General features: G+C 40.9%; 1 protein-coding gene across 1 annotated transcript in view; it reads right to left on the bottom strand.

Annotated features, from left to right (window-relative positions):
• prkcaa (protein kinase C, alpha, a) overlaps positions 1-22,541 on the bottom strand; it is a 407,487-nt gene that overhangs the window by 361,812 nt on the left and 23,134 nt on the right. The window contains exon 2 of the mRNA XM_061922863.2: positions 12,176-12,207. Within this exon, the coding sequence (XP_061778847.1) occupies positions 12,176-12,207 (32 nt within the window). The remainder of the gene's footprint in view (positions 1-12,175; positions 12,208-22,541) is intronic.

The following is a 22,541-nucleotide window of genomic DNA, read 5'->3' as shown; positions in this document are numbered from 1 at the left end:
CATTTCATAGGATTTTCAGAGGGAGGAAAAACCAAGACATTTAATATAAAATGTAAAATGAATAAATACATAAAAAGAAAAAGAGAAAAAATGGTTAAAAGCCATCGTCCCGGGGAGCATTTCATTTCGTCCCGTGCATTTTTTAAATAATAATAACAGTGAATAATTTCTAAGTCTTTGTTAGCCGTTTGTGAAGTTTTGTGCTCGTGCGCTACGTTCGGTCTCCTGGGGGCTAAGCCCCCCCTGTCCTTAAAAGCTAGTGACGCCCCTGGTCCAGTCCATGGTCGATCTAACATAATAGTGAGAGTCCAGTCCATAGTGGGGCCAGCAGGAGACCATCCCGAGCGGAAACAGGTCAGCAGCGCAGAGATGTCCCCAACCGATGCACAGGCGAGCGGTCCACCCCGGGTCCCGACTCTGGACAGCCAGCACTTCATTCGTGGCCACAGGTGACAGGAGCCGCGAGCAGGGTTTTCCCTATATGTAATTGACCGTGGCAAAATAAAAGCCGCCGCACCTTAAAAATATTTTTTTTACGTGAAAACGAATAAAAGTAATATAATGTATGGATGTATATATATTAGGGGTGTTACGGTACGTGTATTTGTATTGAACCATTTCGATACGGGGGTTCTGGTTCGGAGGTGTACCGAACAAGTTTCCACACGGACATATTAAGTAGCGTAACGACGTTGTGTAAACAATGCACAACACACGGCATGCTAGCAGCTAACGGGCTACGATAAACTGACCATACGTCCTCATTTCACCGGACATGTTCTCTTTTGCGGAGCTGTCAGGGCGGAGTTTCTTAAATGCCTCAAATGTCCGGCATTTTGAGTTAGGGTTGCGTGTATTTTCAATGTACCTTCAAGGTTAAGAAGGGGTTAAAAACAAAACAAATTGTGCACGCAGCAGCATTGGTGAGGGAGGGGCAGAGACAGAGAGAGAGAGAGAGAGAGAGTTATGATAAACGCGCATGCGTCGCCAGGCTCTGCTTTTTATCCATAGATTTATCAGATTTAATTTTTTATTATCTATAGCAGGGGTGTCAAAAGTGTGCCTCGGAGGCCATTTGCGGCCCACAGCTAATGTTTTAAAGGCCCACGGCACATTCTAAATATACTATTAAAATAAACAAAAACATAACAAAAGTGAAATAAAAAAGCTTAAAGGGGAACATTATCACAATTTCAGATTTGTTAAAACCATTAAAAATCAGTTCCCATCCATCCATCCATCTTCTTCCGCTTATCCGAGGTCGGGTCGCGGGGGCAGCAGCCTAAGCAGGGAAGCCCAGACTTCCCTCTCCCCAGCCACTTCGTCCAGCTCTTCCCGGGGGATCCCGGGGTGTTCCCAGGCCAGCCGGGAGACAGTCTTCCCAGCGTGTCCTGGGTCTTCCCCGTGGCCTCCTACCGGTCGGACGTGCCCTAAACACCTCCCGAGGGAGGTGATCGGGTGGCATCCTGACCAGATGCCCGAACCACCTCATCTGGCTCCTCTCGATGTGGAGGAGCAGCGGCTTTACTTTGAGCTCCCCCCGGATGACAGAGCTTCTCACCCTATCTCTAAGGGAGAGCCCCGCCACCCGGCGGAGGAAACTCATTTCGGCCCCTTGTACCCGTGATCTTGTCCTTTCGGTCATAACCCAAAGCTCATGACCATAGGTGAGGATGGGAACGTAGATCGACCGGTAAATTGAGAGCTTTGCCTTCCGGCTCAGCTCCTTCTTCACCACAACGGATCGATACAATCAGTTCCCAGTGGCTTATTATATTTTTCAAAGTTTTTTTCAAAATTTTACCTATCACGCAATATCCCTAAAAAAAGCTTCAAAGTGCCTGATTTTAACCATCGTTATAAACACCCGTCCATTTTCCTGTGATGTCACATAGTGAAGCCAACACAAACAAACATGGCGGAAAGAACAGCAAGCTATAGCGACATTAGCTCGGATTCAGACTCGGATTTCAGCGGCTTAAGCGATTCAACAGATTACGCATGTATTGAAACGGATGGTTGTAGTGTGGAGGCAGGTAGCGAAAACGAAATTGAAGAAGAAACTGAAGCTATTGAGCCATATCGGTTTGAACCGTATGCAAGCGAAAACGACGAAAACGACACGACAGCCAGCGACACGGGAGAAAGCGAGGACGAATTCGGCGATCGCCTTCTAACCAACGATTGGTATGTGTTTGTTTGGCATTAAAGGAAACTAACAACTATGAACTAGGTTTACAGCATATGAAATACATTTGGCAACAACATGCACTTTGAGAGTGCAGACAGCCCAATTTTCATCAATTAATATATTATGTAGACATACCCTCATGTCAGCAGGCCAGGGAAGCTAGGGTCGAAATTCTTCTCTTGATCATCTTCGGGACGGTGTGAGCCAAGACATCCAGGGGGTTTAGCTCGCTCGTCTGCGGGAACAAACTGCCGCCATTGCTTGCCATGCTACCGAGGTCCTTTGTCCCTGAATTGCTCACACTCCGGCAGATTCAATGAGGGTCTGGCGGCAGATTTCTTTGAGTCCAATTTATTGCCACTTTCGCATCTTTGGGCCACTGGTGCAACTTGAATCCGTCCCTGTTCGTGTTGTTACACCCTCCGACAACACACCGACGATGCATGATGTCTCCAAGGTACGGAAAACAGTCGAAAAACGGAAAATAACCGAGCTGATTTGACTCGGTGTTTGAGAAAATGGCGGATTGCTTCCTGATTCACCCATTTAGAGTTCGGAAATCGGTTAAAAAAATATATGGTCTTTTTCTGCAACATCAAGGTATATATTGACGCTTACATAGGTCTGGTGATAATGTTCCCCTTTAAAGGTTAAATGTAATTTAGAAAAAGTTGCAATGTTGACTAATAAAACAAAGCGGGTTTTTTTTTCTTTCAAACTGTCATTGCTCAAAACATAATATTGAATCAAAATCAATGTTATTATGAATTATTGACCTATCCAAGGTTCCGATTACTTCACATCAAATATTCCAGTATAGTCATGAAAATAAAGAAAACCCATTGAATGAGAAGGTGTGTCCACTCTTTTGGCCTGTACTGTATATGATCACAGTTTATGCAAATTGCCACAGGTATGTTGGCAATCTGGGGGGGGGGGGAAACCCTGACAAGTATTGTGTTGTTGAATGTTTTTGCAAGACTGCTTCAAAGTATCCCCTCCACATCCCGTCTTTTCATTATCCTTCGTCATCTCTTATATGCAAACATTAACAGTAAAGCTGGACAAAAATAACTCACAATAAAAGCAGACTGGCTGACGTCACACTATGCAAAAGCATGTGCTGTCAACACCTTGGACTGAGTCATTTCTGGTCGCACTTGCACCCGACTACCAACAGGTGGGTTGTTGGCAGTCACAGCAGCTCGCACGGCATCGCCAACACCACACCGGTGTGAACCTTTCCCTCCCGCAGACTCCATGAAGTGTACCCGTTTATTAGATTGATGCAGTGAGCGGAGACCTCGGAATGTCTCACACTCTTGCTCACACCCGCAGGAGAAAAGCTCCTAATCATTAAGATCCAATGACTTGCAGGGTGTTTATCTTTAAGTCCAAACAAGAGACGAGCTTTGTGTCCGGGAGCAATGCACTTACAACCGCATGTGCTTTTGCACCTGGTCACGCCTGCTACGTGTGGACTGTGACAGCGTGCAATCTTATCTCCCGTCAAAGAACGCAGCAACAAATGCTGGTGATGATAATGTTTGGATGAGTGGGAGTTCTCTGATTGCCATTCAGTGTTAGCAAAATGTAAATGAGACATTTTTATATACAACAGTGTTTTTTTTAATGCATTTAAGTGAGCACGGTTTCAACTGCAATCTCTTTTGAGGTCTAAAGGAGGCAAAATATTGGATGGTGTGAATGATTTGCCTCACTTCTATTTGGACTTTTAGTGGAGGATGTAAGATTTACGAGACAAAAAATAGATTACTGTAATTTCCGGTATATAAGCCGCTTTTTTCCCACACTTTGAGCCTAGGGCTAGGCCAGGGGTCGGCAACCCGCGGCTCCGTAGCCGCATGCGGCTCTTTGATCACTCTGATGCGGCTCAGCAGCTCACTTGCTGAACCCCCCAATTTTCTGTGAGACTTCCGGATTTCAGTGCCTCTCGCAGAAATCTCCCGGAATTAATAGTAACCGATTTTCACCCTTACAGCTATAATAAGGGCGTGCCATGATGGTACAACATTTGGCGCCCTCTACAATCTGTATCAATAGCGTGTCAGCCCAACACTTGTTGTACAATACACATCTTCTGCTTGCGCACGTACGTGACAGTAGGGCATACTTGGTCAACAGCCACACAGGTTACACTGACGGTGGCCATATAAAACAACTTTAACACTCTTACTAATAATGCGCCACACTTTGAACCAAAACCAAACAAGAATGACAAACACATTTCGGGAGAACATCTGCACCTTAACACAACATAAACACAACAGAACAAATACCCAGAATCCCATGCAGCTCTGACTCTTCCGGGCTACATTATACACCCCTGCTACCACCAAACCCCGCCCCCACCCCAACCCTGCTCCCTCACACATCAACACCCCCCTCTCTCTGTGCGTCGGTTGAGGTGGGCGGGGTTTGGTAGCGGGGGTGTATAATGTAGCCCGGAAGAGTTAGGGCTGCATGGGATTCTGGGTATTTTTTCTGTTGTGTTTATGTTGTGTTAAGGTGCAGATGTTCTCCCGAAATGTGTTTGTCATTCTTGTTTGGTGTGGGTTCACAGTGTGACGCATTATTAGTAAGAGTGTTAAAGTTGTTTTATATGGCCACCGTCAGTGTAACCTGTGTGGTTGTTGAACAAGTATGCCTTGCGGTCACCTGCGTGTTAAAGCGGAAGCCCCATTCAACGCGTGGCCAATCAGGCACGCTGGCTGTAGTGGGCGCTAAATGCTAAAAGCGTCATTCATTTAAAACCCGCGTGCCGCACCAGCTTTCAAATTCCATATAAAGGAGTGGCCAGCGTGTCTGAGACCCTAGGTTTATACATAGCACAAAGCAAAAAAAAACAACTTTGTATGCAGTGTTATTTCATTTAAAATTACAAAAAAAATTCGCGGCTCCCATTGTTTTCTATAATTTGTGAAACTGGTCAAAATGGCTCTTTGACTGGTAAAGGTTGCCGACCCCTGGGCTAGGCGATATGGCCTTATTTTTTAATATCTCGATATTTTTAGGCCATATCGCGATACACGATATATATCTCGATATTTTGCCTTAGCCTTGAATGAACACTTGATGCATATAATCACAGCAGTATGATGATTCTATGTGTCTGCATTAAAACATTCTTCTTCATACTGCATTAATATATGCTCATTTTAAACTTTCATGCAGAGAGGGAAATCACAACTAAAAGTGTATTTATTAAACAGTTATTAAGCAGTGGCACAAACATTCATGTCATTTCCAAAACAGAAAGTGCAAGATTGTCAGAGAAATTTTAAAACAAGCTATAAGGGCACTTTTGTGCATGATGTCACTAAGATGACATATCAAAACACTAAAGTGAAGTGCACTTTTTGTGAAGAACACCACTACAATATTTTAAAACAAATAAAGTACACTTTTGTGCATGATGTCACACAAGATATTTCAATAACTGTCAAATAAAAATGAGCTGCATGATAGTAAATCAAATAGTAGGTTCCTGTGGACATTATCTCCTTTTGTTGTTGACTTATTTTTTTCATACGGTGTTGATCTGGAAATGTTTGCCTCGGCATTTTGATGGTGTGGGCGTATGGCACCGAACGGAGATGTTTACATGCGGAGTAAGCACTCTTCATTCTCTAGCGGGTGGCTTTTCAAATGATGCCACGTATTAGCAGTAATGCTACTTTTTGTAGCAACACTTTTGCCCCGCACTTGACAAATTGAACAGATGGACATCTTTATGTGCTCGACGCCTCAATCATTGGTATGTTTTCATCTACAAAACCATTCTGGGTATCACTCCATCTTATCTGTCTTGTCTTTTAACAAAGAAACAAGGAAGTCACAATCTTCGTTCAATGAATGTTCTGCAATTTGTCGTCCCCAAAGTAAGAACTGAACTGGGCAAGAAAGCATTTAGGTTTTCAGCACCGAAGGCATGGAATAACCTACAATCGAATATTAAACTTCAAACCCTAGTTACGTTGAATGTGTGACGACCGGGGCGCATGGTGATGCGGGGTTTCGTTCTCCCAGGATGCAACGGACTTCGGACACAGCGTGAAGGTAAAAGAAATGATTTATTTACGGAATAACTCAGAAGAAACAAAGAAAAGGGTGCTCATAGCACATAAGGTAAAAACTAAGGAAGACTAGCGTGGGAGCTAGCGAGTAACTGAGCCTAGCGTGGAAGCTAACAGTTACAGAGCAAGAACAAAAGTCGTCTACTGTTGCAAAAAGCAAACTACGAAGCTAGACCGAATGACAGGGAAGGCAGGCTTAAATAATAATGTCAGTGATGATAAACAGGTGTACGTCGGGAACACACGTGGCAGGTGAAAATAATAAGCAGCCATGGCAACAAACTCAGGTGTACAAAACAGGCACTCAAGGAGTCCAAAACTAACAAAAAACACAAGTACCTTGAAAACGTAAACACAAATATGATCCGGGCAGCGGATCATAACAGAATGAGTTTAAAACTTCTGTGAAAGGACTGCAGTCTACCTTGTCTGTATGCACATGTGTCATGTGAGCACGTTTTAATGTTGTAAATGTGATGTTTTATGTATTTGTTTACTGTTTTTAATGTAACCTTGCTGCTGCCCTCTTGGCCAGGTCTCCCTTGGAAAAGAGATCTTTGATCTCAATGGGATTTTACCTGGTTAAATAAAGGCTAATAATAAAATTAATTACGGTTGTCTGTTCGACATATTCCCACTTGAAGCCAAACCACCGCCAGACGATGGACCGCCTGTTGTTTTTCTTGGGAATTAATTCTTCCTTCATTTGTTACCAGATTCGCACTTTCTTTCTCTCGTATTACCACTCGCACCACAACTAACGTTACCCATGCTGCTACCTCTCTGCTCCGCGAGGGCGTATACGTATGGGACGTATGACGTATGTGACGTGTGTAAGAAGGTGCGCTTGCTGTCTGTGAGAAGGAGACACAAGAAGGAGTGGGAAGAGCCTGTAGTGTAATGCCAGCAGCTAAAAGCAACTGCGTGAGGACGTATACTCAAATATCACGATACAGTCATTTTCTATATCGCACAGAGACAAACCCGCGATATATCGAGTATATCGAGATATCGCCCAGCCCTATTTGAGCCCTGAGCTATATTCAAAGCTGTGGCTTATTTGTGGATTTTTCCAAGTTCGCAAGCTTCACAAGCTGCCAATAAATTTTGCTTCGTCGAATCAGACCAATGATGTACTATGTAGCCCCGGAAATGTTCAAGTGTATGTTACAGTGGCCGAATAGTCAATACCAATACTTCAATATCTTCCAGTTACTGAGTGATAGGGTTATGTGATAATCATACAGTGCTTGAATTGTCTTGAAATTATCTTCATACGAAGTCGGCTTTATTGGGAGTGTTGGCATCTATGCAATGGAAAACGAAACTTTCATGATTAAAAAGGAGCAATAAAAGAGCCTACACATTGATTAGTCACTTATTTCTTTAGAAAAAATGATTGACTCTGATGAGGTGGGGCATTAGTTATCTTGATAAAATAAATGTGTTGTAAACATCTATATAGCCAACCAGCACGTTTCCTTGGGGAGCATTACTCAGCTTGACAATGGAATCAAAAACAGAGGTTCAGAACTTTCCAAGTGAGACTCCTCGGACTTGTACACACTGCAGGTAGACTCCGATTGTTTCTTGCCCATATGCAACCTGTATCGGATTTTTCACATCCGCAGTGCAATTTCAAAGGCCTTTTTCGTATGTTGAAATAAATCGGATATATATGCAATGCGTCCTCGATGTGAACATTTCTGCGCTAAAGTCGCATTCATCCGACCAGAGCGTCATCAAAAAGCAATAAGAGTCATAATTATTCAGAAAATGTTGACATTGATTGCACAAAATCCTGGAAATTGCCACAAATGCGCCAGTACTTCTGTAAACTCCGCAGTGACGTCATGTTCGCATATGGGTCAGATTGCGTTCACATTGGAAAGCACTTTTTTTTTTTGTAATGTAAACAGCCACTAAAAAGATCGGATTTGGAAAGAAAATCCAAATTGGACATCAGTGTGAACGTAGCCTTTATCTCTTGATTGCAACCTGAAAGTCTGGTGAAAATTGAACAGATCTGGCCAGGCTAATTCACAACTAAATGTTTTGATGTTTCCATTACCATATTTTTCGGAGTATAAGTCGCTCCGGAGTATAAGTCGCACCGGCCGAAAATGCATAATAAAGAAGGAAAAAACATATATGACTGCACTGGAGTACAAGTCGCATTTTTTGGGGAAATGTATTTAATAAAACCCAACACCAAGAATAGACATTTGAAAGGCAATTTAAAACAAATAAAGAATAGTGAACAACAGGCTGAATAAGTGTACGTTATATGAGGCATAAATAACCAACTGAGAACTGTCGGAGGCAGATATTTACATATATCCGAATTTTAGTGTTACTTATTTTCTTTCATAGTCATATTTGAAAACAGCTCGTGTTTTCCATTTATTCTCTTTCTGTTTCTCTGCAAGTAAACTGTATGTGTTAACCTTGAATTCTTTGGAATGTGTTTTGACTAGCATGTGTTTTGACTAGAGAGAGGAGAGAGGGTTTTGGGGTCGGGGAGACAGACCATTTTGGCGGCGCGATAGAATGTTCTATGCTGGACCGGTCTCAAATGTATATCTGCAAAGCTTTGCCAATATATTACAAAATACCTATTCTGTCTCTGGTGGTTTTTCAACTCAGCTTTAAGTGTCGTAAAGAGCTTGGGAGCGACTTGTGACTTGAATTCCCTGGGAGGAGGAACTAGTCCAAAACGCAACAGAACGTGCCTGGTATGTTAACGTAACATATTATGGTAAGAGTCATTCAAATAACTATAACATATAGAACATGCTATACGTTTACCAAACAATCTGTCACTCCTAATCGCTAAATCCCATGAAATCTTATACGTCTAGTCTCTTACGTGAATGAGCTAAATAATATTATTTGATATTTTACGGTAATGTGTTAATACTCCCCGGCCAAACTATGAAAAAAAACTGTGACTTATAGTCCGAAAAATACGGTAATAACAATAACAAGTAAGCTGTACGTATATTGAACTACCTTAATTTTGTATGTGTTCTTATACAAACAGGGGTTTTATAATCAGCAACAAAGCAAATCCATAGCTGTGGTCAGATATTTACATATTCTAATTATGAGCAGGAAAGTCTTCTACATGTTAGGTTTTTAATTATTCATTTAAACTGCTTTTTGAAAGAAATTATTACCTAACAAACACATTCAATCATGAACAAACAATAACTGGCTGCACAGATTTTAATGTGTTTGGGATATACCCTAAATTCTCAATATTAGGGACAAAGGGTAAGCTGGAGCCCAACCCAGCTAACCCTGGGTGAGAAGCGGGGTACACCCTGGACCAGGCCTGGGTAATTATTTTGCCTCGGGGGGCCACATTTAGAAGACAAAAATGTGCCTGGGGGCCGGTATATCTATTTTTTAGGAACACTAATACAAAACCTCACCATAATGTCTGATTGAATGCTAAAAACGTTATGACAGACCGCCTTAAAAAACAGAATGGAATTTTTTTTACTAAATGAGACACCCAGAATGTACATGATAATAACGAATGTGGGATTTACAATATGAACTATAAAGGATAAAACACTGAATATTGACAACATATCACATGTCACACCCCCTCTCCATCGACATATTTTACAATCAAGCGAAACAATGCAACAAAAATTCAACAAACAGCGATATGAGCACAAAGGGTAAAAAAAAACACCTACAATTTGATATATCTGATATATCCCTAAGCTTTAGAACTTTGTTGTAAAAATCTGCAGATCATAATGGAAGCTACAGTTTCCATCTTAAAGATCTAAAATAATTTTTTGGGAATGTCCGGCGGGCCGGATTGAAAAGCTTAACGGGCCGCATGTGGCCCCCGGGCCTTAATTTGCCCAGGTCTGCCCTGAACTGTCCACCAGCCAATCATAGGCATACTTGTCAACCCTCACGGATTTTCCGGGAGACTCCCGAAATTCAGCGCCTCTCCCGAAAACCTCCCGGGACAAATTTTCTCCCGAAATTCAGGCGGACCTGGAGGCCACGCCCCCTCCACCTGGAGGGTCCGCATGGAGCAATGTTGTTGTAATATATTGAGTTGGAGGCAATAAACAGGCGAGGTGATGAAGTACGTCTCTTTACTGTAGACTTCAGAACAGACTCACACACTTGACGTCAGGTGCGCAACACCACGTAAATCGTTGGCCAACCAAAAAGTAACCCCAGTACGCTATAGCCAACATTCACCAGGAGATGGCAACAGACAAACATAGATCACTCTATTACAATCCTCCCCTTTTAGAATTGTAGAAGTTACTCAAAATAAACAACCCAACCAAAAAATGCAGCAGCTCAATTAAAAAACTGTACTTAAGCCACATTCTTTTTTTTTTTTTTAGTACTGTTTAGTACTGAACTCTTAACCCTCATTTGTAAACAATAACATGCTTATTATACAAACAGTATTTGTACATCTTTAACACAGATTTTTATACTATCTTCAGAGATTCAGTTTTTTTGGTGGTACTCGAAACCTTTCTGGGTACCTACGGATCACTGGTGGGGGTTTTGTTGTGGGTGATCTGGGTTCTGATGATGGCAACTCAGCAGCCCTTGAATCTGGTTCAATGATAAGACTAGTTTGTGTCTGACTCACTGATGGTCATGGTGATGGAACTGAAACAGCACTGTCCAGTTGTACTGATGGCACATTTTCTGCAACTGGTGGAGACTAGATAACTGGCAGTCTCTCCATGTTTTCTCGCCATGGTAACATGTGATCCACATGCACTGTGCGCTCTCTGTCCTTCTTGATGAATAGATAGATTGATATATATATATATATATATATATATATATATATAAGTATTTCTTATATATATATATATATATATATGTATTTCTTATATATATATATATATATATATATATATATATATATATATATATATATATATATATATATATATATATACTTGACTTGGTGAATTCTAGCTGTAAATATACTCCTCCGCTCTTAGCCACGCCCCCAACCACGCCCCCGCCCCGCCCCACCCCGACCACGCCCCCCACCTCCCGAAATCGGAGGTCTCAAGATTGGCAAGTATGATCATAGGACACATAAACAAACAAGCATCCTCACCTATATGGACAATTTAACATCTCTTATGAGTCTAACAAGCATTATTTGAGGATGTGGGAGGAAAATGGGGTATTTGGAGGAAACCCACACATGCACAAGGAAAACATGTAAACAACACACAGAGGTGCCCACATGAAGATGCAAACCCACAATTCTCCTGACTATGTCACCAGTGAAGAAAACACTAATTCCTGATTGCGCTGCTAAAATGTATTTTAATAAAAAAGTATGCATCACTTCTAGCAATAATCACATTATGGACGGTCTTATTTTAGGTGAGAAAGCATGTAGAAAAAGTGCGAAACGACTTCAAAATGTTTTTACTCAATGTCGCTTTTTGTGGCCCTATTTGTCAAACAGCAGCATTGCATTGTGTGTTACTGTGGAACTTCCTGCCAAATACTTGGCATATTACAACACAGAAAAAAAAACAATGTTCTTCACTTCCCACATTGGAGCAACAATCAACACTATTTAGGTTGCTGTTCCATGCAAAATATGACGTGGGTGTAATCAAGTCCTGTTGATACATTAATATGAAGGTTTTCAGTATGTTGTGTCAATTTGTGTTGTTATTGCTTGCATGACCACATGTTAACTAGATAGACCACTGGCCATATGTATATTTTGACTTGCTGGTGTCTTGTGTTAAAAAACAAAATCACAGTTCATGAACAGACAGTCGCAGCAACATATCGATCAGACAGCTAACATATAAAACACATCCTCTCTGATTAAACCAGGTGTCGGGCTTACCTTGGCACTGGAATCCTTGTTTTCCAAAGCCCCTGTGGACACAAACAAAAGCAGAATTAAATGATCTGACCACTCCCAGGTACAATCAGAAAGATCTTAATTTGTAATCAGGGGAATAGTCCTTAGTAGGGCTAGGCCAGGGGTCGGCAACCCGCGGCTCCGGAGCCGCATGCGGCTCTTTGATCACTCTGATGCGGCTCAGCTGCATACTTGCCGACCCTCCCGATTTTCCCTGGAGATTTCCGGATTTCAGTGCCTCTCGCAGGAATCTCCCGGGATTAATATTCTCCGATTTTCACCCTAACAATAATAATAAGGGTGTGCCATGATGGTACAGCATTTAGGGCCCTCTACAATCTGTACAAACAACGTGCCAGCCCAGCCTCTTGTTGTATGCATCTTCTACTTGCACACGCAAGTGACAGCAAGGCATACTTGGTCAACAGCCACACAGGTTACACTGACGGTGGCCATATAAAACAACTTTAAGACTCTTACTAATAATGCGCCACACTTTGAACCAAAACCAAACAAGAATGACAAACACATTTCGGGAGAACATCTGCACCTTAACACAACATAAACACAACAGAACAAATACCCAGAATCCCATGCAGCTCTGACTCTTCCGGGCTACATTATACACCCCTGCTACCACTAAACCCCGCCCCCACCCCAACCCTGCTCTCCCACACATCAATCCCCCCCGTGCGTCGGTTGAGGTGGGCAGGGTTTGGTTGCGGGGGTGTATAATGCATGGGATTCTGGGTATTTGTTCTGTTGTGTTTATGTTGTGTTACGGTGCAGATGTTCTCCCGAAATGTGTTTGTCATTCTTGTTTGATGTGGGTTCACAGTGTGGCGCATTATTAGTAAGAGTGTTAAAGTTTTTTATACCGCCACCGTCAGTGTAACCTGTGTGGTTGTTGACCAAGTATGCCTTGCTGTCACTTACGTGAGCAAGCAGAAGCCCCATACAACGTGCGGCTGGGCCAGCACGCTGGTTGTAGTGGGCGCTAAATGCTGTACCATCACGGCACGTTCGAGAGAATAGTTGCACTGAAATTCGTAGTCTGCCGGAAAATTCGGGAAGATTGATAAGTATGACCTGTCAAGCGCCATTCATATAAAACCCGCGGGTCGCATTAACATTAACTTTTCATATTAAGGTGTGGGCCGTGTGTCTGAGACCCTTGGTTTATACATAGCACAAAGCAAAAAAAAAAACTTTGTATGCTATTTAATTTAAAATTTCAAAAGATTTTTGTGGCTCCCATTGTTTTCTTTAATTTGTGAAACTGGTCAAAATGGCTCTTTGAGTGGTAAAGGTTGCCGACCCCTGGGCTAGGCGATATGGCTGAAAACTGTATAATGATATACAGCCGTGGTCAAAAGTTTACATACACTTATTAAGAACATAATGTCATGGCTGTCTTGAGTTTCCAATATGACATCACATGGACAAAGATAAGACCTTCTGGAGGAAAGTTCTGTGGTCAGATGAAACAAAAATTGAGCTGTTTGGCCACAATACCCAGCAGTATGTTAGGGGGAGAAAAGGTGAGGCCTTTAATCCCAGAAACACATGCCTACCGTCAAGCATTGTGGTGGTAGTATTATGCTCTGGGCCTGTTTTGCTGCCAATGGAACTGGTGCTTTAAAGGGGAACATTATCACCAGACCTATGGAAGCGTCAATATATACCTTGATGTTGCAGAAAAAAGACCATATTTTTTTAACCGATTACCGAACTCTAAATGGGTGAATTTTGGGGAATTAAACGCCTTTCTATTATTCGCTCTCGGAGCGATGACGTCACAACGTGACGTCACATCGGGAAGCAATCCGCCATTTTCTCACTTTCGTCGGTGTGTTGTCAGAGGGTGTAACAACACGAACAGGGACGGATTCAAGTTGCACCCGCGGCCCAAAGATGCAAAAGTGGCAAGAAATTGGACGAAATTTGTTCAAAATACGAGGCTGTGGGGAAAGCCGACGAAATGGTCAGTCGTTTGTTCCGCACACTTTACCGACGAAAGCTATGCTACGACAGAGATGGCAAGAATGTGTGGATAACCTGCGACACTCAAAGAAGATGCTGACATCAACTCCAAAACTGGACAGATCAGCTTTCAGAAAAAGAGAGTGGATGAAGGTATGTCTACAGAATATATTAATTGATGAAAACTTTATTCATTACTCGCGGTTTTACGTAAATTATTATACATAAACTGTGTTTACCAATAATTTAGCTTAAAAACCTTTATTTTTTTTCAATCATTCGAGTACATTCGGGTAGTCTTGTGTAATGCAGTATTTTGTGTCTATTTAGGTATGGTTAACCTGAGTGCTGAAATCGTGGAAAAATATATGTTCTTAGCGCGCCTGAAATGGGCTGTCTGCACTCTCAAAGTGCATGTTGTTGCCAAATGTATTTGATATGCTGTAAACCTAGTTCAAAGTTGTTAGTAATTATCTTATCAGACAGTGTTAAGCCGCTGAAATCCGAGTCTGAATCCGAGCTAATGTCGCTATACCTTGCTGTTTGTTTGTATTGGCGTCACCGTGTGACGTCACGGGAAAATGGACGGTTGTATATAACGATGGTTAAAATCAGGCACTTTGAAGCTTTTTTTTAGGGATATTGCGTGATGGGTAAAATTTTGAAAAAAAACTTCGAAAAATAAAATAAGCCACTGGGAACTGATTTTTAATGGTTTTAACCCTTCTGAAATTGTGATAATGTTCCCCTTTAACAAACCATTCTGAGCCTTATCTTATTTAGGTTTTATTTTATATATGTTGACCACATTAACCCTGGCAATGGACCCTGTGTACTATGTGTAGATATGTATGTTATGCCATTGTTTACAAATTTGGTAAATAAATAAATAATCAAAAAATGTATATTTTGTTGTTTTCTTACTGTACCAAAAATGAACCGAACCGTGACCTCTAAACCGAGGTACGTACCGAACCGAAATTTTTGTGTACCATTACACCCCTAATGGTATGGTATTGACATTAAAAAAAGCACTGTAGACTAGTCTTAGATTTTCGGTGATTGTGGTAGGAGATGAGGAAAACCCTGAGTGTGTGTTGGCAGTAGAATAATACATTGTTGAGACACTCGGAGACCATTCATGCCAGTCACGTTGGCAAACTACCAGAGTTTTTCAAGAGGAAATGTTGTGACTACCAAAAGCAGGAAAGCAGTTTTTTTTTTTTAAAACTGCCCAATCACACCTAACTTCCTATGAGGTTACATAAAGATTACATGTTCAACGAAACCACACACAATTGCAGAGGAGCTCTCACTGCCCACTGATAGGGTGATCAGATGCTGTTGATGAAAAAAGCACTGATTAATAGAATACGTCACCCTGTTCAGGTGTAAAGGGGGGTCTGGATAATAGGGGTGTACAGTAAATGTATTTGTATTCTCATTTTCCAGTATTGAGCATTTGGTCGTTACAAAATTAGATGATATCTGATATAAATTATATTGTGATAATGCATGTTGATCGCACGTGTACCGCAATTTTGACAGCGACAAGAGAACGACCACGTCCTTTAACAAAATGTAGCGTTGTTTCTGACGAGCTGGCGCCCAACGTACCGCCACAGTGCAAAGCTGCTTCTAAGTCAGCAACCCTAGCCTCCATGGCGGCAAATTAAATATGTTACTCACAAGCATCACTGGAGGACGAGGAACAACTAAACATGCTTGAAGACGATACAATAAGACATACTTGCCAACCTTGAGACCTCCGATTTCGGGAGGTGGGGGTGGGCGTGGTCGGGGGGGCGTGGCTAAAAGGGGAGGAGTATATTTACAGCTAGAATTCACCAAGTCAAGTATTTCATATATATATATATATATATATATATATACTGTTGGCCCTGCGATGAGGTGGCGACTTGTCTAGGGTGTACCCCGCCTTCCGCCCGATTGTAGCTGAGATAGGCTCCAGCGCCCCCCGCGACCCCAAAGGGAATAAGCGGTAGAAAATGGATGGATGGACATATATATATATATATATATATATATATATATATATATATATGACGTTCAGTGAATTCTAGCTATATATGTATATATATATATAAAAAATAAATACTTGAATTTCAGTGTTCATTTATTTACACATATACACACACATAACACTCTTTTACTCATTGTTGAGTTAAGGGTTGAATTGTCCATCCTTGTTCTATTCTCTGTCACTATTTTTCTAACCATGCTGAACACCCTCTCTGATGATGCATTGCTGTGTGGCACGCACAAAAGTGCTTTCATCAAATGCACCAGATGGCAGTATTGTCCTGTTTAAGAGTGTCACAACATTGCTGTTTACGGCAGACGAACTGCTTTACGGTATACAAAAACGTGACTGCTGTTGTTGTGTTGTTGCCGCGCTGGGAGGACATTAATGAAACTGCCTAACAATAAACCCACATAAGAAACCAAGAACTCACCCTCCATCATTCTACAGTTATAAAGTGATTGGGCAGGTATGCTGGTTATATTGTGGGTTAGCGGACTCAGGTCCTCATGGACCTGAGTCCGCCTGAATTTCGGGAGATTTTCGGGAGAAAATTTGTCCCGGGAGGTTTTCGGGAGAGGCGCTGAATTTCGGGAGTCTCCCGGAAAATCCGGGAGGGTTGGCAATTATGCGTTTTGTGGGCGGTCTTATTTACGTGGCTCACCTTCGGCAGCGTCTTCTCCCCGTCATCTTTGTTGTAGCGGTGTAGCGTGCAATGACGGGTGTGGGAGAAGTGTCAAAAGATGGAGCTAACTGTTTTAATGACATTCAGACTTTACTTCAATCAATAACGGAGCAGCATCTTCTCATCCGGAAACAACAACAACAACGCGGGAAATGTGTCCCGTGAAAAACCGTCCAACCGCAACTCTTTAATAACTTTAGTTCCTTGGGTGAATAATTTAACTCATTACACCGGTATGTTTTAGCGCTTTCATGGCGAGTTTACTGACAGATATAAGTAAGAACTTTACACTACTTTATATTAGAAATGGCAACAGCGGAGGATGAATGTCCCATAACAAGAAGATAGAGAAAAAGAAGAATCTTATCGACTACGGTGTCAGCACGGACTACGAAGACGGAAGCGCGCAATTTTTCAGGACTTATGCAGATCCCTAATACAGATCAGCAGGTACCAGAAGGTAAGAAAAGTTGCTTTTGCATAATATTGCGAAACAAAACGGCAGATAACATGTCTTACCTTATACACACACCATAATAATACTCCTATGTTTAATGCGCCGCCAATCCATCAAGCAGTGCTGCTTCATAGCTTACCAAAGTCGTACTAAAAAATGTTGATCGATTTTTGAGCGCCGTGTGTAATGTTCTATATTTTCAATGGAAAATATAAAATGTTGGTGTTGTTTACTTGAGTCATATATGCATTCTACACATATCTCTTATGTTTGACTGCCATCTACTGGTCACACTTATTACACCATGTACCAAATAAAATTGCTTCAATGTCGGTAAGCAAAACCAGAAATATTCCGTACATTAGGCGCACCGGGTTATGAGGCGCACTGTCGAGTTTTGAGAAAAATAAAGGATTTTAAGTGCGCCTTATAGTCCGGAAAATACAGTAGTTTAAATATTTGATTGATTTTGCTACACAGTCGTTCTGTGATTTTGTCTAATTATAATTGTGATCAAAAATGTTATCGTTCAATAATCTTAAAATTTTTAAGTATCAGCATCGGTATGACCAAAACTGCCCCTGTAACTACTTGGTATTAAATAAATACCCAAACTTGTAGTACAGTATAGCCCAAAACTAAGACCAAAAAAAAACTGAGCAAAATATCCAAACGACAGAATATTAGGTGTTTAATAAACTTTATCAGAAGCGTAGATAGAACCATGTTAGAACAGAAAGTAATCAGCTATTAAGAGTAAATTAGCACGTATATTAATGATTGTTTTGAGAAAATTCAGAAATGACACAATACGTAACCGCATACGTCAGCAGCTAAATTAGGAACCTTTGTAACCCGTTTTGAAATGCTTCTATTATCATTTATAAGCCAAATAAACATATCGTGATACATATCGTTATTGAAGGGTGCTGCAATATATATATCGTGATATAGATTTTAGGCCATATCACCCATACCTAAGGGACGTATAGAATTCCCACGTGGTTTCGGTATGCATTGAGTGTAGGACAAGAAGTGCTTCTTGCGTCAGGCACTTCTGCGGTTACTAAAGTCGGAGATCCAGACATGCAAGGTGGACGACTCGTTCAAACTTGCAGGGGAGAGCTAATCCCTGCCAGACTCGTGAATAAGTCTGAGCAAACATTAGCCCAGCTCCACAATGTCATGTTCGTTAGGCTCTCCCAAGCCCGAAAGTGGACTCGAACGCCTTTGGTTCATAACAATGGGCCTTCTAACAAGTTGTAGAATGTAACCCTGGACATGTTTAGCTCTCCCGAGCATTGACCAAAGAGCGGCATGGGCCACATGCCATGCTGTAAAACTGTCAGGGTCATAAACCACAGGCAGTGTAGGGCCTGAGATCCTACTAGCACATGCAACAGTGGATGCCTGTGAACACATGTGCGCAAAAACAGTGAAACCTCACAAGTAATGCGAAACTCTAGATAACTTTTTTCTTCTGTTTTTTTCCAGATCCCTATATTTGACCTATTCTGTGTTAAATTTGTTTTATGTTGCACGATTGCACCAAAAAGAAATTCTTAGTTTGTGAACCCGTTCTCAAACAATGGCAATAAAAACTATTCTGATTGCAAAAAGTAAGTGTATAAAAAGTCAGTGTTCAAAAACAAGAAAAAAAAAAAAAAAAGGGGGGTATTTTATTTGATCTAAGCAAAATTATCTGCCAATAGAACAAGAAAATTCGGCTTGTCAAGACTTTCCAAGAACAAGTAAAATTAACTAACCTCAATGAACCCACAAATACCTTAAAAATAAGTATTTTCTCACTAATAACAAGTGCACTTTTCTTGGTAGAAAAAAGAGACCTTTTTGCTCAATATGTTGAAAAATATTCTTAAATTAAAAAAATGCTAGTACCATTATTTTTGACATAATGATATGCGCTCGGCATTACATTTCTTGAAACCAGCAAACTTATACTAAAAACTAATTTATTGTTCTTAATGGAAAGGCAACAAGGCCAACCGCTTGTTACTCTCGGGGTCTCCTAGCCGCTCAGGCAAATCATATTGTCTAAAAATGCATTTTTCCATCGATAACATGACATCATCGCGCCAAGTGCGTGCTCTTTCAGTCAATTAGTGCGCAAAAAATGTTTTTAATTGTAATTTTGAAGAATTTATCTGAATGTGCATGAACTATTTCTGTTCAAAATTGTTAGAAATGTCACATGTTAAATGTTTAAATATTAACTGTCAGTTTACTGTACTGTGCAAACTGTACTACTATATGAGTACATATTTGCTATTGTTTCATTGAAAATAAAACAGCAAAGTCCATTTGGCTGTCATCTGTTTTTATATGAGACACAACTGTGTCAAAGTCACGATTTTTTTTTTTCATGCTTGAAGTAAGAAATGATTACCCGGTACTTTAAAAAAGTAGTTATATACTTGTGACTGTTGATGACACAGCTTTGCAACAGTTGATATTCTGGTTTCAAGCATGTTTTACTCAATATAGCTCATAAAATCTCAGCTACAAGCTGTAATATCTTACTGAGATAATTTAGGACCAAAACCCTTAAAGGGGAACATTATCACCAGACCTATGTAAGCGTCAATATATACCTTGATGTTGCATAAAAAAGACCATATATTTTTTAACCGATTTCCGAACTCTAAATGGGTGAATTTTGGCGAATTAAACGCCTTTCTATTATTCGCTCTCGGAGCGATGACGTCACAACGGGAAGCAATCCGCCATTTTCTCACTTTCGTCGGTGTGTTGTCGGAGGGTGTAACAACACGAACAGGAACGGATTCAAGTTGCACCAGTGGCCCAAAGATGCGAAAGTGGCAAGAAATTGGACGACATTTGTTCAAAATACGAGGCTGTGGGGAAAGCCGACGAAATGGTCAGTCGTTTGTTCCGCACACTTTACCGACGAAAGCTATGCTACGACAGAGATGGCAAGAATGTGTGGATATCCTGCGACACTCAAAGCAGATGCTGACATCAACTCCAAAACTGGACAGATCGGCTTTCAGGAAAAGAGAGCGGATGAGGGGTATGTCTACAGAATACATTAATTGATGAAAACTTTATTCATTACTTGCGGTTTTATGTAAATTATTATACATTAACTGTGTTTACCAATAATTTAGCTTAAAAACCTTTATTTTTTTCAATCATTCGAGTACATCCGGGTAGTCTTGTGTAATGCAGTATTTTGTGTCTATTTAGGTATGGTTAACCTGAGTGCTGAAATCGTGGAAAAATATATGTTCTTAGCGCGCCTGAAATGGGCTGTCTGCACTCTCAAAGTGCATGTTGTTGCCAAATGTATTTCATATGCTGTAAACCTAGTTCATAGTTGTTAGTTTCCTTTAATGCCAAACAAACACATACCAATCGTTGGTTAGAAGGCGATCGCCAAATTCGTCCTCGCTTTCTCCCGTGTCGCTGGCTGTCGTGTCGTTTTCGTCGGTTTCGCTTGCATACGGTTCAAACCGATATGGCTCAATAGCTTCAGTTTCTTCTTCAATTTCGTTTTCGCTACCTGCCTCCACACTACAACCATCCGTTTCAATACATTCGTAATCTGTTGAATCGCTTAAGCCGCTGAAATCCGAGTCTGAATCCGAGCTAATGTCGCTATATCTTGCTGTTCTATCCGCCATGTTTGTTTGTGTTGGCATCACTGTGTGACGTCACAGGAAAATGGACAGGTGTTTATAACGATGGTTAAAATCAGGCACTTTGAAGCTTTTTTTTAGGGATATTGCGTGATGGGTAAAATTTTGAAAAAAACTTCGAAAAATAAAATAAGCCACTGGGAACTGATTTTTAATGGTTTTAACCCTTCTGAAATTGTGATAATGTTCCCCTTTAAAACAAGTAAAACACTCGAACATAAAATCTGCTTAGTGAGAAGAATTATCTTATCAGACAGAAAATAAGCAAATATCACCCTTATTTGAGACATTTAATCTTACTTAGATTTCAGTTTTTGCAGTGTGATTTATCAAAAAAAGATTTGTCGACTGATTTTAAGGATTATACGCCGGTCAATTTCTCAGAACTATTATGCTTTAGACGCCATTCTCCAAGACAAAACAGATGGAAACTTGAAGTATGTCTACAACATATTTGTGTATGACTGGGTCAAGGACGTTGGTATCTCAACTCTCCCAGATAAATAGGCATCGTTTTTGCTCGGGTTAGGTTGCATTTCATGATTCAACTTCACGTCTACTGAGGTTTGTTGTTGTTGTTGCACGTGCCGTTTACAAGTAACATGTTATCCCTGTCTTTATCAAACTATAACTAGAGATGTCAACATTGTGTATGTGCTGAAAGCTTCATTTATGACCGTTGGCTTTTAGTAAAAGCTTCACTCTTTTAGGTTTTGCTGACATGTGCTTTCTTTTTATTTAGACTTGCCGAGTTGTTGCTTTTTCGAAACACTCGTAGCAAAAATGTGTTTAAGAAATACAAATAATATCAAGATAATGCTTCAATGGGAAATTATAAACATTAAAAGTATATCAAACAAACTTTTAACAAAGTGATCACTGGAAACTCATGCATTCTTCAACTCTGCTCTCAGTGTGAGCTGTTTTTCTTGTCGTTTCGGAAAATCTTGCACTCTTCCGCCCTTTTTAATGACCTCTCGAGGAACTCCGAAGAAAGGTCAGTGATGTGGACGGTTCGTACAGCCCAAAACAACACAAGCATAGGACATTTTTTCTTTGACAAAAGGCTAATTGGCGCCCCGTACCCATTGAAAACACAGTTAAAGGGGAACATTATCACCAGACCTATGTAAACGTCAATATATACCTTGATGTTGCAGAAAAAAGACCATATATTTTTTTTAACCGATTTCCGAACTCTAAATGGGTGAATTTTGGCGAATTATACGCCTTTCTATTATTCGCTCTCGGAGATTGCTTCTCGACATCGGGAAGCAATCCGCCATTTTCTCAAACACCGAGTCAAATCAGCCCTGTTATTTTCCGTTTTTTCGACTGTTTTCCGTACCTTGGAGACATCATGCCTCGTCGGTGTGTTGTCGGAGGGTGTAACAACACAAACAGGGACGGATTCAAGTTGCACCAGTGGCCCAAAGATGCGAAAGTGGCAAGAAATTGGACGTTTGTTCCGCACACTTTACCGACGAAAGCTATGCTAC

The sequence above is a fragment of the Nerophis lumbriciformis genome, linkage group LG27 (assembly GCF_033978685.3).
Source record: "Nerophis lumbriciformis linkage group LG27, RoL_Nlum_v2.1, whole genome shotgun sequence".
Lineage (NCBI taxonomy): Eukaryota > Metazoa > Chordata > Actinopteri > Syngnathiformes > Syngnathidae > Nerophis > Nerophis lumbriciformis.
This window is presented reverse-complemented; position numbering and strand designations above follow the sequence as displayed.